Source organism: Coregonus clupeaformis, unplaced genomic scaffold (assembly GCF_020615455.1).
Source record: "Coregonus clupeaformis isolate EN_2021a unplaced genomic scaffold, ASM2061545v1 scaf2076, whole genome shotgun sequence".
Lineage (NCBI taxonomy): Eukaryota > Metazoa > Chordata > Actinopteri > Salmoniformes > Salmonidae > Coregonus > Coregonus clupeaformis.
In genome coordinates, this window is record NW_025535530.1 from 1 (window position 1) to 24,128 (window position 24,128).

Genomic DNA, 24,128 nt, shown 5'->3' on the forward strand with positions numbered 1-24,128 from the left:
ATCAATAAAAGAGGGATATTGGCCAAATGAGCAACATTTACATGTCCATGTCCTTAAAAACAGCCTTTAACAAATTACAAAAACACTATTCCTTGTGTTTCGATGTGTAGCATATACAAAATTTTATAGCCTATTTTTTATTGGTTTTTACTTTCATAAAACAATAATTGTCCACCTCACGGTTCAGCTGTCAGAGATTGAGCACTAAATGCATTAGGGCATTGCATGCATAGGCCACTGTATGATATTAATATTTTAAAATATACAGTATATATATAAAGGAAGAGAAGCTTAGGCCTAGCCCCAGAGAGATAGAGAGAGAAATAGAGATATGCCGGCAGCATGCTATGACACCGACATGAATTTCTTTATGTCAGATGGCTACTGCATCTGCTATACAGATAGAGGCATACAGAAGGAGGCTAATTCGTTAATTTTCTATACGAATATTTTGTATAAAGATAAGCATTATATTGTTAGATTATAGGAGTAACTCTGGTAGGCCTGAAACATTCTTCCTCACCTCAAGTTCAACTGTCAGAGTCAGTTGGAGAGCCGGGGCACACTGCCTTCATATCATAGGCCTGCAGTAGCTAAAGGTTAATAATAGCCACACCATACTAAACCTTCACAAATGTTTCTAAACTTTATTAGAGTAATATCAAAAGTAAGGCCAAACATTTCTCAAAATGAATTCAAAGGCACTGTAGACTAAGCCTAATAAGGCATTGTTCATTTAATTTGTATTTAATTCTAAGTAAGTCACAGCCTATATGCTCAATGTATAGACTATAATGATTTAATACAACAAAATGTTGTTTAAATGCTGAGCGTTTTATGTCCCTACCAGCCTAGTGTCACACTCGCAAATGCATCGCAATGTATTTTTTTGTAGGCTAAAGCCTTAATATATATAATAGCCTAATATAGCCTATAATATAGCCTAAATAATTGATTTTTGTTCCTTCTTAGGCTCCCTGTCTGGCTGCTGACCTATTTAGAGTTTATATATGCTGTTTAATGACATATAAGCTATTTGAAATGATGAACGCTTCTTACCTAACCAATTCATGTTTATTTTCATTCAAATCGTATGGTTAGGTTTCAATACTTCAAAACCAAATGGTAGGTCCAGGTAGTCAGAAAAATAGATGGGTGTTAGTTAAATTCTGATTTTAATGAATGGAGCAAATTCAGAGCTGCAGTTTTTTTCCTGTGAGCGCAGAGTGGTTTCTTAGCAGAGCGGTAAGAATGTGAAGCACCTCTCCATGATTGATGAGCGGGATTTCCGACAGCTCAACTCCACTCACATACTCTGGTTGAGAGCTATTCAAAATCATGAACAACATAGCAACAAATAAAACATAGCCAGCTAAAATGTTGTAAAACACAAAACACTTGTTATCCATACCTGAAAGTTTCTCCTCCTGTGTCTAACATTTAGTCTCAGAAATCCTAGCCCAAGATGTCAAGGGAAGACAGTTTGGATTTGGCTTCAGGCCAATCACATGACATCAGAAGCCAAACATCATTAATATATAAAAAAACTATAATTTTTGCATCTCGTGTTATTGTCCTCCGGTGATTAGCTAGCGAGCTAAAATCGTCCCTTTCCTAAATTAGCCATTGATGGCGGTAGGGATTTGGACTTGTGGTTTTACTTCTCTGTACTGGCCAATGATTATAATGGTGATTCTGATCCAAGCATAAATTAATACATTGTGCCCCTGGCCTGAGAGAATGGAAGTTCAACATGTAACTAGATGTATGTAGTATGCTAATGTTAACTAGCTGGCCTGGTGCATCGTTGCCCATGAAAGGAAGTTAGGCTAGCGAGCAAGCATTTTAGCCAGGTAGCCTAGAACAACAAAAGCTAAAAGCGTGTACTGTATGACAGAGTCATAGACCGTTTAGGCAACATGAAAGAGGAGGATGGTATTGGTGATTCTCTACAAGTAGGGCAAGTCAACATGGTTTTTCTACTTGCATGCACACATACACCAAACACAAACTGAAATCAGTACCATGGACAGCCACATCATATTTAGCTTACGTTGATTGGACTAAATAGTTTTGGGTATATTTTAGTTGTCACTGTATTAGACTAAGCATAGGTGATTAGATTATGCTGAAATGTTGCAGTTGAAATGGTGATGGAATAGTGGAGGCAGCTCCTGTTTTCTTTGCGACTTGCGGTAACTCTCTGTGGTTCTAAATCAATAGTTGTTTAGTAGTCTGAAAATGTCGGAAACATTACCTTGCTTGACCATGCTGTAGGTCATGTAACAGTTTGTTACATGCAATATGTTTTGTGGACTTCACCAGAGAGATACAGGACTATTAAAGGCCCAATGCACTGCTTTTGTGAAAAAATATTTTTTGCAAAATATATGTATATATATTTTTTATTATGATTTTTCAGGGGGTGCTGCAGCACCCTCTGCACCCATACTTCCTGCTGCTATGGGTCAATGGATACCTGCCGATTGATGCTGGTGAGCATTGCACAAGTGGAGTGTCCTCTCACGAGATAGGGTGTAGTGTCTTTTTTTTGGCGCACAAATACACCAGATTATAATATATTGTTATCTTTGTACAGTTTTTAGAATAGGTTTCACTTAATTAGTTACCAGTTAAACTTTTCCTGTAGTCGCTGTGTTCCGTTGTTTTTGTACTGTAATTATGTTGTATTGCCAACAGATGGCGCTAATAGCACAGTATATAATATATGACCACCTGCCGGCCTTACTGGAAAGAACCAGAGGACCAAAGCCTCACAAGAGCAAAACTCTAGATAGGGCCATTGGGTCATTCATTATGCAAATATGGTATGAGTACCAATATGCAAATGCATGTACATCATAGATAGACAGCATGTCACCTTTACACTATAGTTGACTTCTAGAGCATCGGGATACACCAGTTCCCCTCTTCTTCAACATTCACTTATCTTCTGTTTAGGTGAGTAACCTTCTCCCTATGAACACTCTGAGGGGAGTGCCAATGTGTGAAAGAACAGCACAGTCTGTAACAGACTCAGATCAAAACCTCAGATTAGATTAGATCAGGCTGGGGTACAAAGACGCCAGTGTGAGGCAGTGTATGGGTTTTTGCATGTGTTTCAGCCAGGAAGTTCATGTCAGGGAGAAGTGGCTCCTCTACCCCACACACTCACTTTGATCTGGAGATGAGTCATACATATGACTGACAGCAGGATGGCCATGAGACAACCCCTCCCAACCCAGAGAGAGACAATCTCTATTACATACACTCCAGGTAGATGCAGTGGTGTGTATTCATTGATGCCAAGGGAAGCCAGGCTTCCACAAAAAATGGACTAAGAAAAAAACACAAAATAATGTTTATTTTGTCTCTCTGTGTTTCATAAATGTCCTTCAATTTGCAAGAGGCTGAATGTATCTCACCGGAGAAAGCATCCGAGCGAATGAAACAGCACACCTCTGTCTCAGTATGTGTAGCGTATCAATCTGATACTGTCTGGTCAAAAAAGTATGAAATTGTTGCCGCCCGTAGCATTGAATGCAAGGGAACCCAGCGAGCATTTGGCCTCCCTTGATAAAAAAATTAAAGAATAATAGCCAATCAGTGTTGAGCTAAACTGAGCGAGCTCAGCTGTGAAAGGTCCTGGTGCACCAAAAGAAAGTGTCAAGGGAAGCCAGTTCGGATTTGGCTTCAGACCAATCACATCAGAAGCCAAATGTCATTGACAGAAAATAATTTTTGCATCTCGTGTCATTGTCCTCCGGTGACTAGCTAGCGAGCTAAAATCGGCCCTTTCCTAAATTAGCCATTGATGGCGGTAGGGATTTGGACTTGTGGTTTTACTTCTCTGTACTGGCCAATGATTATAATGGCGATTCTGATCCAACCATAAATTAATACATTGTGCCCGTGGCCTGAGAGAATGGAAGTTCAACATGTAACTAGATGTATGTAGTATGCTAATGTTAACTAGCTGGCCTGGTGCATCGTTGCCCATGAAAGGAAGTTAGGCTAGCGAGCAGGCATTTTAGCCAGGTAGCCTAGAACAACAAAAGCTAAAAGCGTGTACTGTATGACAGAGTCATAGACCGTTTAGGCAACATGAAAGAGGAGGATGGTATTGGTGTTTCTCTACAAGTAGGGTGAGTCAACGTTTTTTCATACTTGCACGCACACACACACGCACGCACAGAAATCAGTACCATGGACAGCCACATCATATTTAGCTTACGTTGATTGGACTAAATGGTTTTGGGTATATTTTAGTTGTCACTGTATTAGACTAAGCAGAGGTGATTAGATTATGTTGAAATGTTGCAGTTGAAATGGTGATGGAATAGTGGAGGCAGCTCCTGTTTTCTTTGCGACATGCGGTAACTCTCTGTGGTTCTAAATCAATAGTTGTTTAGTAGTTCGAAAATGTCGGAAACCTTACCTTGCTTGACCATGCTGTAGGTCATGTAACTGTTTGTTACATGCGATATGTTTTGTGGACTTCACCAGACAGATCTTGCTCTCCGGTTTTGTGATGAAACAAAGGTGTGGTTGAATTTATTCTGCCACTTTGTCTTCTTATTGTCTCGGCCTTAGGCCTATATATCACGGTCGCAAGGTATATGAACTAAGAGGTTATAGAGCAAACAACGCAATTATCACAACACATTGGTTTAATACGAAAAATGTTTAAGAAATGTTTAATACGGCTATTGTTTTTTCTTGGCTTGACTTCCCCAGTGATTTTATCCACTCAACGCTACTGGGTAGAGGGAGCCTATGGGCCTGTATTTATAAAGCGTCTCAGCGTTGGAGTGCTGATCTAGGATCAGGTCCCCCCACTGTCCATATAATCATATTAATTATCTAAAAGGCTAAACTGATCCTATATCAGCAATCTTACTCTTGAGACTGTCTGGGCTGTGAGCACAGATCTAGGATAAGACTTAACATACCCTGTTTCTAATAGTAACCATTAGTGGGTACATGTCAAACTGACCTTAGATCAGGACTTGGGCATATTATCTGACTACTTATGTCACCCAGTTAATCAGCATCTTTCTCTTTTGAAACATTGTGTCAGTGTGCAGTGTTGAGTGTAACCCAAGCATGACCCTTGATAAGGGCCCAATCTGCTACATTGTGCCTCCATGCTCTGTGTAGGAACTCTCTCTGTTGTGCTACAGTGGTGAAATAGTTAGAGGAGTAACCATAGAGATACAGGGCCAGTTTCCCAAATGAAGTCTTGGACTAAAAAAGCATTCTCAATGGAGAATCTACATTGAAAGCGTTTAGAATTTAATGACTAGGCTTAATCTGTGTCTGGGGTACTGGCCCATAATGTTCTAATTTCTATGCGTAGAACTTCCTCCAAAAAACATTTGATTGTTCTAATCTGAAACATACAGTACCCGCGACAACAGGAAGTAACCAAGGTCACAACAGTAGCTTTTCCATAGTGATTGTTTTATTATTCTGTCTATCTACGATCAAAGGAAATCAAATGCTGTGACAGACATCAGGGGTGATCATCATCCTCCCGTTTGAAAAATTAAATGTTTTTTTTCTTCTCCAAATACACACACATCGTGAAATGACATCGTAAAGCAACCATGTCAGATAGATATACATACAAAGACTTTCCAGCATAATGTAAACAATCACATCATCTTAGGTGTCAACCACTGTCTGATACCACTCTGGAATAATACGAGTCAGACGGCTGCAATTGAGTGAACGAGGAAATAAACCATAGAATGATACCTGTAGACTGGTTAAACCAGACTGGAGACTATTGTCACTGAAGTGAATCAATAGTGAGTGCTGAGTGCAGCGTTACGTATTATTTAACTAGGCTTAATGAATGGTTCACTTGCTGGCGACCTTCGCACTGTAATGAATGACTGACTGACCGAGGAGAGAGTAAATATTGACAATGGGAGAGTGCAAGGCTGTCCAGGAACCTAGAGACAGCGTAATTAGACATCAAAATTTTGGACTGGGTCCTATTTATCAGCCCCTTGAGAGCAGCTAAATCTACAGTCTGGTAGAAGACTGAATGCAGCGTTCAATCTGGTTTAACCAGGCAAAGAGTCAACCAGTAGGGTACCAGTCTCAACTCTAAACCTGCAGAAACATTGACCTCTGCAATCACATAAAGTCAAGGGCCAGGAATTTTTCTTGAACACGTGACATGACTAGGAAATACTCCAGATCAGATGGGCAGGAAAATTTCAGGGTCATACATGTCATATGATTGGCTGAGAATTGAGACACACCTGAAGTATATACACAAGTCTCGTACAGACAATACATACACACGTCACATTTTCGTGCTTTTTTTGACATAGTGTGACATACTGAACTTTGAATGGGGGGGGGGGCTTTGCAACAACAGCAAGATGACACATAGCAGGCTACAGTTCATACCGGATCCACATAAGCAAGGTCTCCCCTGCCCTTGCATTCTCAAACACCTGCAAGTCAATCGGAGTATCAGTTCATTGGATTGGCTCATTGCAGTTCATTGCAGGCTAGAAATAACATTGAAAAACTTGCATGGTCCACTCCCTGCATATTCCCTTCAGACCTGCCTCTTCGTGTATTTCAACCATTTCACTTCAAATGACTAAAATGTAAGAAACCAAAAGCATAAGTGTAGATGGGGAATAACAAGCAGAGTGAAGGAGAGATAAGATGGAATTTCTTGCATTTGAGGTCCTCTTCAAGATTCTCAAAAGGTCCAAAGTAGAGAGTTGTGGACACAGAGTTCAATAGAGGTCAATGACCCACCCGTTGCGCTTGTCGTCCTGATGTAGAGTCAGCATCGTTGGTCCTTTAATCTCTTTATCAAGATGGAGGATTCCATTCTGCCTCCGTCACAAGCAGACACTGACTGAAGGATAAATAGTTAAGATGTTGCCCAGATCAAGCACTTATATTGGTCTTCATGACAATTCATGTCCCCTCTTTCAGGAAATGCTAAAACTATATTTTCTGTGACTTCTTTTCACCCGCTGTCACAAATGTCCCCCTTTCGACACAAACAAATCGACAGAGAATGTCATTGCATCTAATGTCATAGAATTCCAAAAGCCCTTTTGATACGTTCCATAATCAGAGATACAGACTGGGGATTCCATAAGGTAGCCCCTAACCAATGGCAGGCATGTGTGGAAAATGGAGACATTTCATTGGTCCCCATATCTCTGCGATCTGCCGCTTAAAACCGCTCATTGGTCAACCTGGAGAGACAGAAAACACTAGAGATGGAAAAGGCACAATCCAACTTCAACAGACGCAGGGTGAAATCAGTGACTGTAGCGCTCTCATCTGTACACTATTCAATCCCTTCTTTCATAGAACTGATGATTATAAGGATACTGCCGTTTCACTAGCAATCTCCATACAGAACCCTTACAAGATGATTTAGCTACGTTTAGGTCACATTGAATCAGCCCCATCATCAGTTAAGTCTATTGTTTGCGGGTGGACATAAAACTCTATACCATTGTCTCTGATTTTATTGAGAAAGATGGCTACATTTAAGAATGCAGAAAGCCCCTAAATGTCTAAACGGGTTAAAAAGAAATGACAATTTGTTCCAGCTGATAGCCGAGCTTCCGCTTTCACACCAGAACAAAGTAGAAATCCGGACATTTTCCAAATTAGATTTCCACCTTAAATATGGTTGAAATATTATTCCTGTCTTGAGCGTATTGAATAACTCCCGATCACATGAAAACCATTTAGCTTCTTGTCTCAGAGCCTCTGTGCATGATCTGGGTCATATTCATTAGTGCACAGTTTCAAAACGTAGCAAAACGTTTTGCTACGGAAAACAAAAAACAAGTGTTTCTTATTCAGTTCAGATAGTTCCTCCCTGTTTCGGTCTGTTTCCTTCCATTTGGTACCAAATGAATGTGACAATATTTAGGCCTACAAATAGAGAAGAAATCAAGTAAATGAATGAAAAAAACACACACTAAAACAGGCTCAAACTACAAATATTTATAGATATACATACACATCGAAAACAATAGAATTTCTCTCCAGTCCATGGTCCTTCTCTGAGAGCCCAAAGCTGGGTTGATATCAATAACACACTAGACTAGAGTCTTTGGTCTCTGACATCTTTTTCATTGTCTTTGTCTAATAGACTGAAACATAGGGTGGTGATGTCATGCATAAAAGAAAGAAAACAAAGAACGTATAGGCAGGGAGGCCGTTGCCGGAGTCTAGCTATATCCCTTGTGTTCCTTTGCAATGCTTCTCTGTTCCGTGCGTCTCCCTCATTGCATCAAAGAATCCACAGAGTCAACTGTAGAGTCTAAGTAATGAAATCTGCCCCTCTCTCTCTCTCTCTCTCTCTCTGTGTCTTTGCAGGGTTTATGCTCCTCTTCCCATTCCTCCATTCCTCATTTAGGTCTGTGTTTCTGAAGAGTCCCTCAGAAAGTCCTGAGGGGGTGTAAATGGGCCAATGGGGGACCATGTCATTATTCACTTAGCCAATCAAATGTTTTGGTTGACGGGCGTGACGTAATCACATGTTTTGGTTGACGGGCGTGACGTAGTTGCGCGGGAACATGCCCGTCTGGCCGTGGCACGCCCCTTTCCACCAGTTGGGGTCGGAGTTGTCCAGGACCTGGATGAAGTCGCCGCGTCGGAAGCCCAGCTCGCCATCCTCCTGAGGGTCGAAGTCGAACAGCGCCTGCACATACGTTGAATGCTGGAGAGACAAGAGAGGAGAAACACATTGGTTAGAATATGTGGCGTGTGTAGTCGGGCAGGTCACTTAGAAATGTCCTTGTTTTCCATGAAAACATACATGAAATGAGTTGGAATAGGAAATATATCAAATGCAGTCATTGACAAGGTTAGAAATAATGATTTTTAATTGAAATAATAATTGTGTCCTTCAAACTTTGCTTTCGTCAAAGAATCTTCCATTTGCAGCAATTACAGCCTTGCAGACCTTTGGCATTCTAGTTGTCAATTTGTTGAGGTAATCTGAAGAGATTTCACCCCATGCTTCCTGAAGCACCTCCCACAAGTTGGATTGGCTTGATGGGCACTTCTTACGTACCATACGGTCAAGCTGCTCCCACAACAGCTGAATAGGGTTGAGATCCGGTGACAGTGCTGGCCACTCCATTATAGACAGAACCCCAGCTGACTGGTTCTTCCCTAAATAGTTCTTGCATAGTTTGGAGCTGTGCTTTGGGTCATTGTCCTGTTGTAGGAGGAAATTGGCTCCAATCAAGTGCCGTCCACAGGGTATGGCATGGCATTGCAAAATGGACTGATACCCTTCCACTTCTACCCTGTACAAATCTCCCACTTTACCACCACCAAAGCACCCCCAGACCATCACATTGCCTCCACCATGCTTGACAGATGGCATCAAGCACTCCTCCAGCATCTTTTCATTTGGTCTGTGTCTCAAAAATGTTTTTCTTTGTGATTCCGAACACCTCAAACCTCGATTCGTCTGTCCATAACACTTTTTTCCAGTCTTCATCTGTCCAGTGTCTGTGTTCTTTTGCCTATCTTAATCTTTTCTTTTTATTGGCCAGTCTGAGATATGGCTTTTTCTTTGCAACTCTGCCTAGAAGGTCAGCATCCCGGAGTCGCCTCTTCACTGTTGACGTTGAGACTGGTGTTTTGCGGGTACTATTTAATGAAGCTGCCAGTTGAGGACCTGTGGGGCGTCTGTTTCTCAAACTAGACACTCTCAATGTATTTGTCCTCTTGCTCAGTTGTGCACCGGGGCCTCCCACTCCTCTTTTTATTCTGGTTAGAGCCAGTTTGCGCTGTTCACTGAAGGGAGTAGTACACAGCGTTGTACGAGATCTTCAGTTTCTTGGCAATTTCTCGCATAGAATAGCCTTCATTTCTCAGAACAAGAATAGACTGACGAGTTACAGAAGAAAGTTATTTGTTTCTGGACATTTTGAGCCTGTAATCGAACCCACAATTGCTGATGCTCCAGATACTCAACTAGTCTCAAGAAGGCCAGTTTTATTGCTTATTTAATCAGCACAACAGTTTTCAGCTGTGCTAACATAATTGCAAAAGGGTTTTCAATTAGCCTTTTAAAATGATAAACTTGGATTAGCAAACACAACGTGCCATTGGAACACAGGACTGATGGTTGCTGATAATGGGCCTCTGTACGCCTATGTAGATATTCCATTAAAAATCAGCCGTTTCCAGCTACAATAGCCATTTACAACATTAACAATGTCTACACTGTATTTCTGATCAATTTGATGTTATTTTAATGGCCAAAAAAATAGCTTTTCTTTCAAAAACAGGGACATTTCTAAGTGAACAGTAGTGTATTTGTCTGCAAAATTGCTTAGTGAACTGTCGTTGACTGATAATCGGCTAAGCTGTGTTTTTGCATGATTGCTTAGATGAGATTACGTGATGCAATCTCATTAAATGATTGTCGGAGATGAGGATTTCCCTGGTATTCCGTATGATGTGCAGCGCTGTGTATACATACAGTGCCTTCAGAACAAGTAATCACACCCCTCAACTTTTTCCACATTTTGTTGTGTTACAGTCTGAATTTTAAATTGATTAAATTGATATGTTTTCTTTGTCCTTGGCCTACACACAGACACAATACTCCATAATGTCAAAGTGGAATTATGTTTTCGAAATTTTAACAAATTCATTAAATAAATGAAAAGCTGAAATGTCTTGAGTGAATAAGTATTCAACCCCTTTGTTATGGCAAGCCTAAATAAGTTCAGGAGTACAAATGTGCTTAAGAAGTCACATAATAAGTTGAATGTACTCACTCTGGGTGCAATAATAGTTTTTTTTTTAATGACTACCTCATCTCTGTACCCCACACATACAGATAATTGTAAGGTCCCTGAGTCGAGTGGTGAATTTCAAACAGATTCAACCACAGAGACCAGGGAGGTTTTCCAATGCCTCGCAAAGGGTATCTATTGGTAGATGGGTAGAAAATTAAATAAAAGCAGACATTGAATATCCCTTTGAGCACGGTGAAGTTTTTTTTTACACTTTGGATGGTGTACCAGTCACTACAAAGATACAGGCATCCTTCCTAACTCAGTTGCCGGAGAGGAAGGAAACCGCTCAGGAATTTCACCATGAGGCCAATGGTGACTTTAAAACAGTTAGACTTTAATGGTTCTGATAGCAGAAAACTGAGGATGGATCAACAACATTGTAGTTACTCCACAATACTAACCTAATTGACAGAGTGAAAAGAAGGAAGCCTGTATAGATTTTTAAAAATTCCAAAACATGTATCCTGTTTGCAACAAGGTACTAAATACTGCAAAGAAAAGGTGGCAAAGAAATTAACTTTTTGTCCTGAATACAAAGTGTTATGTTTCGGGCAAATCCAATACAACACATTACTGAGTACCACTCTCCATATTTTCAAGCATAGTGGTGGCTGCGTCATGTTATGGATATGCTTGTTATCGTTAAGGACTGGGGAGTTTTTCAGGATAAAAAATTAACTCAATGGAGCTAAGAACAGGCAAAATATTAGAGATAAACCTGGTTCAGTCTGCTTTCCACCAGACACTGGGAGAGGAATTCACCTTTCAGCAAAAAAAACTGAACAAATATACACTAGTTGCTTACCAAGAAGACAGTGAATGTTCCTGAGTGGCCGAGTTACAGTTGACTTAAATCTACTTGGAAAATCTATGGCAAGACCTGAAAATGGTTGTCTAGCAATGATCAACCACCAATTTGACAGAGCTTGAAGGATTTTGAAAAGAATAATGGGTAAATGTTGCACAGTCCAGGTGTGGAAAGCTCTTAGAGACTTACCCAGAAAGACTCACAGCTGTAATCGTTCCCAAAAGGTGATTCTACAAAGTATTGACTCAGGGGTGTGAATACGTACAATACCAGTCAAAAGTTTGGACACACCTACTCATTCAAAGGTTTTTCTTTTCAAGAGTGTGCAAAGCTGTCATCAAGGCAAAGGGTGGCTATTTTAAGAATCTCAAATATAAAATATATTTTGATTTGTTTAACACTTTTTTCGTTACTACATGATTCCATATGTGTTATTTCATAGTTTTGAAGTCTTCACTGTTATTCTACAATGTAAAAATTGTACAAAATAAAGAAAAACCCTTGAATGAGTAAGTGTCCAACCTTTTGACTGGTACTGTATTTACATGAGATATTTCTGTATTTCATTTTGAATACATTTGCAAACATTTCTAAAAACATGTTTTTGTTTTGTCATTATGGGGTATTGTGTGTAGATGGGTGAGGAAAAAAATAAATGTAATACATTTTTAATTCAGGCTGTAACACAACAAAATGTGGAATAAGTCAATGGGTGTGAATACTTTCTGAAGGCACTGTACATGTATTTGTGTGTGTGCGTGTGTGTCCCTATGTGTGTGTGTCCGTCTGTGTGTGTGTGTCCCTCTGTGTGTGTGTGTCCCCTGTGTGTGTGTCCCTCTGTGTCCCCCTGTGTGTGTGTCCCTCTGTGTGTGTGTCCCTCTGTGTGTGTGTCTCTGTGTGTGTGTGTGTGTCCCTCTGTGTGTGTGTGTGTGTGTGTGTGTGTCCCTCTGTGTTTGTGCGTGTCCCTCTGTGTCCCTGGGTGTGTGTCCCTGGGTGTGTGTCCCTGTGTGTCCCTGTGTGTGTTCCTGTGTGTGTGTGTGTTTGTCCCTGTGTGTGTGTGTGTGTCCCTGTGTGTGTGTGTGTCCCTCCCTGTGTGTGTGTCCCTCCCTCCTCACCTGTGGGACCTGCTCGATGTCTCTGAGGAAGATGGGCTGGTTGCGGGACACAGAGGTGGAACGGTGGTAGTCCACCAGGGAGTTGAGAGAGTTGAACTTGACCACCCACAGGAAGTACTTCCCAGCCCCGTCACGCAGGACCTTGAAGTGCTGCACGTCATTACCAAACCTGGGGAGAAGAAGCATAGATCTATAAGTGATTGGTTCACTTTAAACAAGGTGACCACCCTACTACTTCTATCAATCCAACCATTCCAGATCTGTGATTACCAAACCTGTGGCGGAGGAGGAGGAAGAGGAGGAGGAGGAGGAGGAGGAGGAAAGAAGAAGAAGAAGAGGGAGAGAAGGATAGAATAAACAGAAAGTGAGTGATGACATTTACCATGGTAACCATCTGGGGACAGCAGTGAAAACACTGTTAAATCTACATGACGTGGAAGAGAAGGCGGCCTGTTTTTTGTGTGCACTAGTTTCATAACCATCTGTGTCAGCGCTTCCATTAATGATTTAAGCCCAGTTGGCCCAGTTTCTTTCTCCCCGCATGATAACATGAGTTTGGGATTTTTAGAGAAATACAACGCAGAAGACACACTTGTATAGCCTACTTCATTAGATTGCATTACAAATGCATTAGACAGGGATGGTTGTTTGGTACACAGCTGTGACACTAGGACAACGCAATTGTAGCAGTAGCGACACACACACACACACACACACACACACAGAGAGACAGAGAGCCTGGGACTAGGGAAAGTGACAGCTTGCAAAGCTTTGATAACAGGCAGCAGTGCCCACACCGGAGCTATCTGACAGAGACCAAAGTGCTGTAGTAGCGGATGACTGTTGGTTAGCCCCAGGTGAGTCAGAGATGACACAGCCAATTAACTTGATATGGATCTGTGGATCTGCACAGCGACTTTCCATAAAGACTAGAGTGGGAACAGGGTGGCCAGACACTGCTAGACTTAGAACAGTCAGTACTTCCCAGGTCAAGCTGGCTAGACGCCACCCTGGCAAACCAAGATGGGAGCTGTGCATGAGAAAGCAAGCACTTAGCACAGAGTTGGAACAATGATTTAAACAGAGGACTGATATTGGAGAGAAATGTATGTAATAAAAAGGGAAAATGGATATGATGGGTCGATCAGTGATACAATGATTGAACTGAGTGTGTGCGTGTGACATACTTGACAGAGAGTGAGAAGTCTCCCGGTGCGCTCTCTGACTCTCGGATGAGGAAGGCCCCATCGTGCCTCTGTTTGTTCAGCATCTCCTCTGCCTTCGCCCGGGGGATCTTACCATAGAACCACCTGGGACACAACAACAACAACAAATCATTACAAACCACTAATAACTCATTCAAAATAATATAAAAACAAGTTGCAAGTAACAGTGATAAGTGCTGTTTAACTGCAAATTAAGAAGAAAATACACCCTGCGGGCAAAACTGGTTGAAATAAGGTTATTACATGGTTGTCATTTGATTGTAATGACATTGTTTCAACCAGCTCTACCACACTGGGTGTTTTTTCTTCTTCTTAATTTGTAGGAAAAGCAGCACTTACCAGAATTTGATTGTGGTGTGGTTGTGACAGGTCTCTAGTTAGCGTTGACCTTTGAGTAACCTCAAAGCGTAGGGTCATTGGTATGACTCAATGTCATAGGAACATGGCCTTAAGCAGAGCTTGACCTCAAACCTGACCCCTGTTATTGACCGTTGTAGTGGTTGTTGTGTCTGTTGGGGAAGTGCATAGCGACCAATAACACTACTAAACAATTATATCAAAATCATAATATCACATCTATTTTGCATGCCAAATAGAATGAAATCAATGCAGTAAGTGAGTACCGGTGGGCCATTTAATTTGTCTCTTTGCATTTGTCCTAGTAGGTTGTAATTACAGGGAGGTTCCTGGTCTGATAAAAGAGCTGGTGGAGCCTTGGGTCAAGACAATGACAACTCTGTGTGGTGCCATGCCAAACGCACCTGCTACCTACTCCTCTGGCTCTGACTGGTGCCCAATACCAGCGGTCAGTCACCAACCCCCACAGATACTCCATACAGAGGTGTGTGTGTGTGTGTGTGTGTGTGTGTGTGTGTGTGTGTGTGTGTGTGTTTGCGCACGCGTGTACATTGTGTGGTGGTGTATGGGACCTCCCTTTCCTTCTGTGACTAGTCAGGTGTGGAATTTTACTGTCCAGATAAAGGTGTTATGTCACAATGTGCCAACAAAGGTGTTGCAACACACAATGTTTGCCTCCTCTATCTCCAGTGAAAGCATACACACGCTGAGCTTTATCTATATAGCTTAATTTAGCAATATAGCTTAGCATTACCATATACTGTAGCTTATCTGAGCGATAGCATACCCTTGACTTACGCTTTGAACACACTGACTGCGTCATTGCGCAAAATAGTATGCAGCAGCATCATCTAGATATGTGTGCAACAAAACTTCAACATTCACCTTCTGCTACCATTTCTGTCAACCCGTTTATGCATTCAGTTTGACGCATACGTTCGATAAATCCAACGTATGCACAACACAGAACGCACTGCAACTGCCTCTGCAACACAATGCTGCAAGGCAAACGCAGCGTTCCATTGGAAATGAATGTACTAGTGGTGTACCAAAACGCAATGATGCAGTCGGTGTGTTCAAAGCGTTAGGCAATAGCCATAGCATCTGCACTAGGGCATGGCAGTGCAGGTGAACGCTAGCTCTAAGCCTCTTAGCTTGTTCGTTTGTGAACTCAGACAACATGACAAGACCTGATCAACTCCAGCTGTTCCTCATAAGGGAATGATAATTCAGCCAGGTCTCCCATCCAGTATCACCATCGGGGCAGAGTCCTCAAACAGTGTCACAAGCCGATAGTCATATAAAGATGGCAGATATGAGTAGAACAAGTTATCCGTTTATTACATGTGTATACACATATTGACCTGTTAGGTAACACTAGCATCTCTAAGCCATCGGTTTCAGACCCATATAGGTTTCAACCCACAAGCCTTTAGCATTTAGCAATGCTATTCTTTGTGCCTGGTGTTCACACACAAACAGGCTTAGGGATGACAGAAGTCCAACCCCCTCATCCACAGTGCTCTGATCTCCCTGAGGTAACACCCTGAGGTAACAGTAACACTGTGGGTAGAGAGATAATGTGGATATCCTCCTATTATCCTGGTCCTTCCTGCTTTGTGGTCGAGTGCTGCTCTTTGATGTGGTAGCACTGACAACCACGGCTACAAGGCTTCCATAAGGGAGTCAAAGCCCTTTCCACAACATCGAGCCGAACCAAACCATACTGTGCTGACTTGGATATCTTCTCCTCACATGATCCTTTCCAGCATGATAACAGCAACCATGGTGGATGTAACCAGGCCAAGGCCAGCCCCATAGTGAAGTGAGTACTGTTTTTTTCCTATCCAGCGCCACCATCTGCCTGCTTGCTATCCTGGACCCTCCTCCACCATCTGCCTGCTTGCTATCCTGGACCCTCCTCCACCATCTGCTCCTCCATAGAGCAGGTGATTCCCTCCCTCCTGTATTTAGGCCCAGCTGACCAATCAGTCATAGGAACTTTAAGGCGAATGGACAGTTTCTTCCTGACTGCTATAATAGGGCCCTCTGTCTCTGATTGGTTGCAGTGTGTAATGGGCCTTTCATGTGAGAGCCCTCGCAGCCCTGAGAGCAGGTGGCGATGGTGGGGAAGGCGTTCTCACACAGCTGACGCTATTCAGGACAAAGCCCCTCTTTGCTACTGTGTGCGTCTGTAGAATATAAAGTACAATCCATCTCTATTTAGTGGCTACCTCAGAATAGGATCCATTTAGTAACCTTTAAGAACAGTTTATGTAGAAAGAGCTTCTGTAGGACAGTTACAGTACAATCCATCTCCTATCTGACAGTTACACAAAAGCCCTGTGGCTCTTTACAAAATATAGCATGTTACAAACGGTGCCCCATATTGATACAATAGGGCCTACAGTGCATTTGGAAAGTATTCAGACCCCTTCACTTTATCCACATTTTGTTATGTTACAGCCTTATTCAAAAATGTATTAAAATTATTTTTTCCCCCTCATCAATCTACACACTTCCCCATAACGACAAAACGAAAACAGGTTTTAAGACATTTTTGCAAATGTATTAAAGGCACATGACAGCCCGCTTGGAGTTTGCCAAAAGACTCTCAGACCATGAGAAACAATATTTTCTGGTCTGATGAAACCAAGATTGAACTCTTTGGCCTGAATGCCAAGCGTCACGTCTGCAGGAAACCTGGCACCATCCCTACGGTGAAGCATGGTGGTGAAGCATTATGATTTTCAGCGGCAGGGACTGGGAGACTAGTCAGGATCGAGGGAAAGATGAACAGAGCAAAGTACAGAGAGATATTTGATGAAAAAGTGCTCCAAAGTGCCCAGGACCTCAGACTGAGGCGAAGGTTCACCTTCTAACAAGACAACGTCCCTAAGCACACATCCAAGACAACGCAGGAGTAGCTTCGGGACAAGTCTCTGAATGTCCTTGAGTGGCCCAGCCAGAGCCCGGACTTGAACCCGATCGAACATCTCTGGAGAGACCTGAAAATAGCTGTGCAGCGACGCTCCCCATCCAACCTGACAGAGCTTGTGAGGATCTGCAGAGAAGAATGGGAGAAACTCCCCAAATACAGGTGTGCCAAGCTTGTAGCGTCATACCCAAGAAGACTCGAGGCTGTAATCGCTGCCAAAGGTGCTTCAACAAACTACTGAGTAAAAGGTCTGAATTCTTGTAAATGTGATATTTCCGTTTTTTTATTCTTTATAAAATTTGCAAAAATTTCTAAAAACCTGTTTTTGCTTTGTCATTATGGGGTATTGTGTGTAGATTGATTAGGGAAAAAAACAAGTTCATCAATTTTAGAATCAGGCTGAAACGTAACAAAATGTGGAAAGAGTCAAGGGGTCTGACTACTTTCCGACTGCACTGTATGTTAAGTGGAGAGTATGTAGAAATATCCAAATAGACTAAATTGGGCCAGAGGGCGATTGTGGAGGTCTGACGCAGCAGAAACAGACTCAGGAGTCAAGACTGACGATGCCACTTGATGAGGGATTCTGGGATGCCAAACCGACAACCCAGCGACCACATGGATCTCAGAGACCTATAACCCACAAATCAGCTCTAGAAAGCAGGGCCGCTTCCAGGCTAGCTTCCAGACCACAGCAGCAGCATGAGGAGTCCTTTATCCACCTTATCTTCAGACCAGAGGAGCATTTATCCTAGCCACAGGATTTAGCTAGACTCTGGCTCAAGAGTCTTCCGAATGGTTCTAACCATGGGAACTAGGGAAGCAAAACTGTCTATGAAGTTACTTTTCATCTGATATTTAGCACAATACATTTGACAAACTAGTACTGGAACCTTCCAACATTAAAACCTCACGTTTGATACCCCAATTTTGAGCTCCAGGTTAAACATGAGGTAATTTGGGGGAGGTGAACGTCACCATTTTGGCTCTCCAGTTTCATGTGGACTTGTGGCAGGCTCATATAAGGCAACTGGTATTTAAGGCTGGCTCATACTTACGGGTGTCCCTTCATTTCTATGTAGTTCTTGGGGATGAAGCCTTCCTTCCCATTCAGCTCCGCCTTGTACCAGTTCTGGTCGCATTCTTCATTCAAAACCTGAAGACACAAAACAGAGGGAAGAGAGTTGAGTCAAATAGTCACAAATGGTTTTAAGCATGGTCGTGACAAACATAAGACAACAAGACTACACTACAAAAACCCACTGACATTAGAGTGGGTACATGAAAGCCAACATAATGATGTGGAAACCATTGGAAGAGCTTACCACAAATATTGTTTAAGGAAGTATCATGCAAATCCTTTATATTCATGTATTGCCATGTACATCCACTGACTGTACAAACATTAGGAACACCTACTCTTTCCATGACATAACCTGACCAGGTGAATCCAGGTGAACGCTATGATCCCTTATTGATGTCATTTGTTAAATCCACTTCAATCAGTATAGATGAAGGAGAGGAGACAGGTTAAATAATTATTTTTAAGCCTTGAGACAATTGAAACATGGATTGTGTAAAACAAAAGATTTAAGTATGGTAGTAAGTGCCAGGCGCACTGGTTTGAGTGTGTCAAGAACTGCAACGCTGCTGGGTTTTTCACGCTCAACAGTTTCCCGTGTGTATCAAGAATGGTCCACCACCCAAAGGACATTGTATCACGGTTTTTGTGGCCGAGGCTGCCTCTCTTCCTTGCTCAAGCTTGATTAAGCCGTTCGTTGTCTCAGGAATACTAGCCTGCCACCGTTGCATGTTTCTATGTTCGTTTGCTTTTGTCTAATTGTTGTCACACACTGTTTTGATTTAGTGAATTAGTGTCCTATAAATTTCTCCTTTAGGTTTGTGTTAGTGTTGTGTGTGTGATTGTTTTCACTGTCATTGCTTTGTTGCTGGATGTTTTGACTATTTGCTCGGTAGAGCTGTCCCTCCATAGTTTGGAGGATTTTGTCGCACCTGTCTGTGCGCCCCGTTTTGTTTCGCCCTGCTGAGTTTAAGCCTTCGGAGCCTATTTGGTACTTGCACGGTTAGAATTTCACTAAAGTCTTTGGAACTATACTTCTGCGTCCTGCGCCTGATTCCACCACCACACCCTTACAACATCATGACCAGAATCACACACCGTTAAATGGAATCAGCAGGAGCGAAGCTTAGCGCCAGAAGCGGCAGCTGGAGGACAGGGTCGCCAGCTAGATGACCAGATCCCTGCCGGATGGGGTCCGCATTGCAGAGGTGATCACCACCATCAGAGGCTGGGAGACCGGCCTCCACTACCATCGTCCCTGCCGCGCCATCGGTAAGTCAGCCTCTTCCCGCTCCGGAACCCGGAGGAGTTCGGCTCTGGCTCGAGGGCCTACGATGGGAACACATTTGCCGGGTGTCAGGGATTCCTTCTCCAGGTGGAGCTTTACCTGGCCACCGTGCCAGCCCTCGGGCGTGCAGGCGTGTCCGCCCTGATCTCCCTGCCTTTTCGGTAAAGCGTTGGAATGGGCCCGCGCAGAGTGGAGGAGAATGAACGCTAACACCATCACCTACAGCCTTGAGTTCTCCCTTTCAGGGCGGTGTTTGACCACTCCCCGGAGGCAGGCGACCCGAGGCGTCTGTTCGGCCTCCCGGCACGGAGGAGGAGTGCCCAGGAGTTCGCCTTGGGAATTCCGCCTCTGGCGGCCCAGTGGAAATTGAATGACGGGCCCTCATCGATCACTATCGATGTAGTCTCTGCAATGAGGGCGTCCGTGAGGAGCCGGCTGTAAGGACACCAGTCTCTCGTTCGACCAGTTGGTCGACATGTCCATCAGGCTGGATACCCCTGCTAGCTACCGCGGGCGTCCCGAGGGTCCGTCCATTTCACCCTCCAGCGCTTCCCGAGCCGTGCCCCATGGAGCTCAGTAGGCGCTGGCGCTAGAGAGGAGGGGGGTCGGAATACGAGGGTCCATCTCCTGCACCAACTGTGGTTGGGAGGACACACAGCGGCAAGTGCTGGGACCAGCCTCTAGAGAAAGACGACAGGTCCGCACTGAGAGTCCTTCCAGGTTAGTAGGCGCCCCACTCACCCCAGAGCTCTCTGTTGCACACTTTTGTATACCTGTGCGTTTTCCACAGGTAGCACCTCATTCCTAGCATAAAGAGCGCTGGTAGATTCAGGCGCGGCTGGGAATTTTGTTGATAAGCTTAATTTAGTTTAGCCCTTAGGGATTCCCCTTCTACCTGTTAGCGTTCCTTTTCCCGTTCATGCCCTAGATAGCCGTCCGTTGGAGTGCGAGGCGTCAGGAAATTTACAGCGCCACTTAGGATGTGTGCGCAGGGGGTCATCGGGAAATTGATACAACTATTTCTGATCGGCTTCGCCTGCGTATCCGGTGGTGCTGGGCATGCCCTGGTCCAGTACCCTGTATCTATTCAGTGGCAGGAAAGGCTCAGTGGAGTGGTCTGCTCAGTGTGTGGAGTCGATGTTTGGGCGTTCGTGAGGCTACCTCGGTGGAGAGTCCAAACCAGGTGCCGCGGTGCGTTTCCCCTGAGTATGGGGATTTATTTCAATGCGTTTTAGTAAGTCGAGAGGCGGCGTGATTTGCCAGCCCCATAGGCGGGAGATTGTGCGATAGACCTCCAGGCTTGGAGCTGCGCTCCCACGGAGCCATGTGTATCCTCTGTCTCAGGAGGAGAAAAAAGCTATGGAGACTTGCATAGGCAGTCTGAGACAAGGATACATCACTGACCTCCCACTTCCCCTGCGTCCTCGAGTTTCTTTTTGTGAAGAAAAAGGATGGTGGGTTGCGCCGTGCATCGATACCGTGGTCTCAATCAGATCACCGGTGAAGTACAGTTATCCCACTCCCGCTGATTGCGACCATGACTGAGTCATTGCATGGGCGCGTTTCTTCACTAATTAGATCTCAGGAGCGCGTTACAACAATTAAGCGCATCAGGGAGGGCGATGAATGGAAGACAGCCTTTTAGTACCACCTCGGGCCATTACAGTATCTTGTCATGCCTGCATACGGGTTGATGAACGCTCCGTCAGTTTTCCAATCATTCGTGGATGAAATGCTTCAGGGACATGCAGGGGCAGGGGTGGTTTGTGTACATAGATGACATTTTCGTGTACTCGCCTACCCGAGTCGAAGCATGTGGCCCTGGTGCGCAGAGTGTTAGCGGAGGCTGGTGGAGCACGACCTGTATGTCAAAACAGAGAAAGTGTCTGTTTTTTCAGAGTGGGGTCTCTCCCTTTTTGGGGTATCAGTTGTCTGCGTCAGGGAGTGAAGATGAGATGGGCCGGGTGTCAGCTTCGATGCGTAATTATGCATACCAACCACTGTGAAAGGAGGTGCAGCAGTTTTGGGGTTTGCGTGCTACGTTTATCCGGGGAGTTTTGGACAGGTGGCAGCTCCCATCCGTCTCTTTTGAAGGTCCGGTGCGTCTGCAGTGGTCTGCCGAGGCGGACAGGGCGTTTGGGAGGCTGAAGGACCTGTTTACCTCGGCCCAGTGCTGGCGCATCCGGATCCCTCTTTGCCATTTCAGGTAGAGGTGGACGCGTCAGAGGCGGTATAGAACCGTGCTTTACGCCCGGTCCAGCGGCATACCTAAACTCCGCCCTGTGCATTTTATTCCAGAAGCTCAGTCAATGGAGTGAAACTATGGCGTGAGACAGGAGCTGTTAGCCGTGGTACCCAGGCCCTAAAGGTGTGGAGGCACTGGCTTGAGGGGCTCAACACCTTTCCTCATTTTGACGGACCACCGTAACCTGGGGTACATCCGGGCAGCGGAGGCTGAACCCTCGCCAGAGCGAGGTGGGAATATGGTTTTGACCGGTTCACATTCAAGATCACGTGCATCCCTGGGTCACAGAATGGTAAGGCAGGCACAGCACTGTCTCGGCGGTATGAAACGGAGGAGAGGTCGTGGAGGCCTCCCATACTGCCGGAGTCGTGTCTGAGTGGCACCGGTAGTGTGGGAGAATCAAATGCTGAACTCTGGCGACTGTGCAAAACCCTGGTCCACCTCAATGCCGGAGGAGTCGGAGAGATGCGTTCCCGCTCTCGGAGTTGAGGATCGAATTGATCTGTGGGCTCACCGTCACCCTCCTCATGGACACCCTGGTATCGGCCGGACAGTGCACTGTCTTAGTGTTAAGTACTGGTGGCCCACGTTGCTTGAGGATGTGAGGGTTTATGTTTCCTCCTGCTCGAGTGTGCGCCCAGTGTAAGGCGCCTGGACATCTGCCACAGGGTAAGTTTTTTCACCCTGCCCGTTCCCCAACGACCATGGTCTCACCTCTCGGTGGATTTCTAACTGACCTTCCTCCTTCACACGGAATACCACTATACTGATCGTTGTGGACCGGTTTCTCTAAGGCTTCCTGTCGTTTGCTCCCATGCCAGGCTTCCTACTGCCTGCAAACACGCTGACATATTCACCCATGTGTTCCGGCACTACGAAGTACCGAGATATTGTCTGATCGAGGTCCCCAATTTACCTCCAGAAGTCTGGAAAGCACGTGGCGAGGGTCTCGGTGAGCCTCACCTCGGGTTACCACCGAAGTAATGGGCAGGTGGAGCGTGTGAACCAGGATGTGGGTAGGTTTCTTAGAACATGCACCGCCAGGACCGGCCAGAGGAGTGGGCAAGAATCGTTCCCTGGGCGAAAATGCCCAGAATTCCCGCCATTCCTTCACTAATCTAACCCCTTTTCAATGTGTGTTAGGTTGCCAGCCGGTTCTGGCACCTTGGCAGCAGGGAGCCAGATCGAGGCTCCCTGCGGTGGATGAGTGGGTGCGCGCTCGGGAAACATGGGGGACGCTGCACCGCGTCCACCTGCAGCGTGCCCTCGAGTCATAAAGCGGCGCCGATCTCCGCAGTGAGGACCGGTGTACGCACCTGGTGATAGTCTGGCTCTTACAGAAACCTGCCTCACGCCCCACCTGTCGGAAACTGAGTCGCGGCCCGGCGGTTTGTAGAGACCATTTAAAGTCATGAGAAGAAGGTTGAAACGAGGTGTGTTACAAATTACAACTACCTGTTGAATATAAAAGTATTAACCCCTCGTTCCATGTGTCTCTTCTCAAGGCCGGTGTGCTAGCCACTCCAAGAAAATGAGATCACGGAGGCTCCTCAGCCCCCATTGGACATCGAAGGGCACCGGCGTACTCCGTGCGGTCCATCTTGGATTCGAGGCGTCGGATGGGGGGTCTCCAATATCTAGTGGAGTGGGAGAGTGCGGCCGGAGGGCGGTCATTGGAGTGCCAAGGAGGGACATTTTGGTTCGTCTCTCTGAATTCCATCGTGGGCACCAGGCGCATCTACTCGCGTCCTCCCTGAAATGGCGTCCCGAGGCGGGTGTCAGCGCCGTACGAAACCCGCTGGCGTCAAGAAGTACTGTCCGCAGTTCGGCGAGGCTGCCTCTTCACTTGCTCAGGCAAACCCGGCGTTTGTCTCGGAATACTAGCTGCCACCGTTGCATGTTTCTATATTCGTTTGCTTTTGTCTAATAATTGTTGTCACACCTGTTTTTCGTTGAAACAATTAGTGTCCTAAGTTCTCCTTAGGTTTGTGTTAGTGTTTGTGTGTGATTGTTTTCACTGTCGGTGCTTTTGTTGCTGGATGTTTTGACTATTTGCTCGGTTGAGCTGTCCTCCTATAGTTTGGAGGATTTTATCATGCACCTGTCTGTGCGCCCGTTTTGTTTCGCCTGCGCGGGGATTTCTTAGGGCTATTTAGTGCTTAACGGTTAGAATTTCACTAAAGTCTTTGGAACTATACTTCTGCGTCCTGCGCCTGATTCCTCCCTACACCCACTTACAAC

The 24,128-nt window shown here is 44.6% G+C and overlaps 1 protein-coding gene across 1 annotated transcript in view; it reads right to left on the reverse strand.

Moving 5' to 3' along the window:
* Nucleotides 1-5,442: 5,442 nt before the first annotated feature.
* The window catches only part of LOC121554074 (growth factor receptor-bound protein 2), a 40,299-nt gene continuing 21,613 nt past the window's right edge, over nucleotides 5,443-24,128 (reverse strand). The window contains exons 2-5 of the mRNA XM_041867526.2: nucleotides 18,332-18,429; nucleotides 13,940-14,062; nucleotides 12,753-12,921; nucleotides 5,443-8,725 (exon numbers count right to left, since the gene is read on the reverse strand). Coding sequence (XP_041723460.1) covers nucleotides 8,540-8,725; nucleotides 12,753-12,921; nucleotides 13,940-14,062; nucleotides 18,332-18,429 — 576 coding nt within the window. The 3' untranslated portion in view covers nucleotides 5,443-8,539. The remainder of the gene's footprint in view (nucleotides 8,726-12,752; nucleotides 12,922-13,939; nucleotides 14,063-18,331; nucleotides 18,430-24,128) is intronic.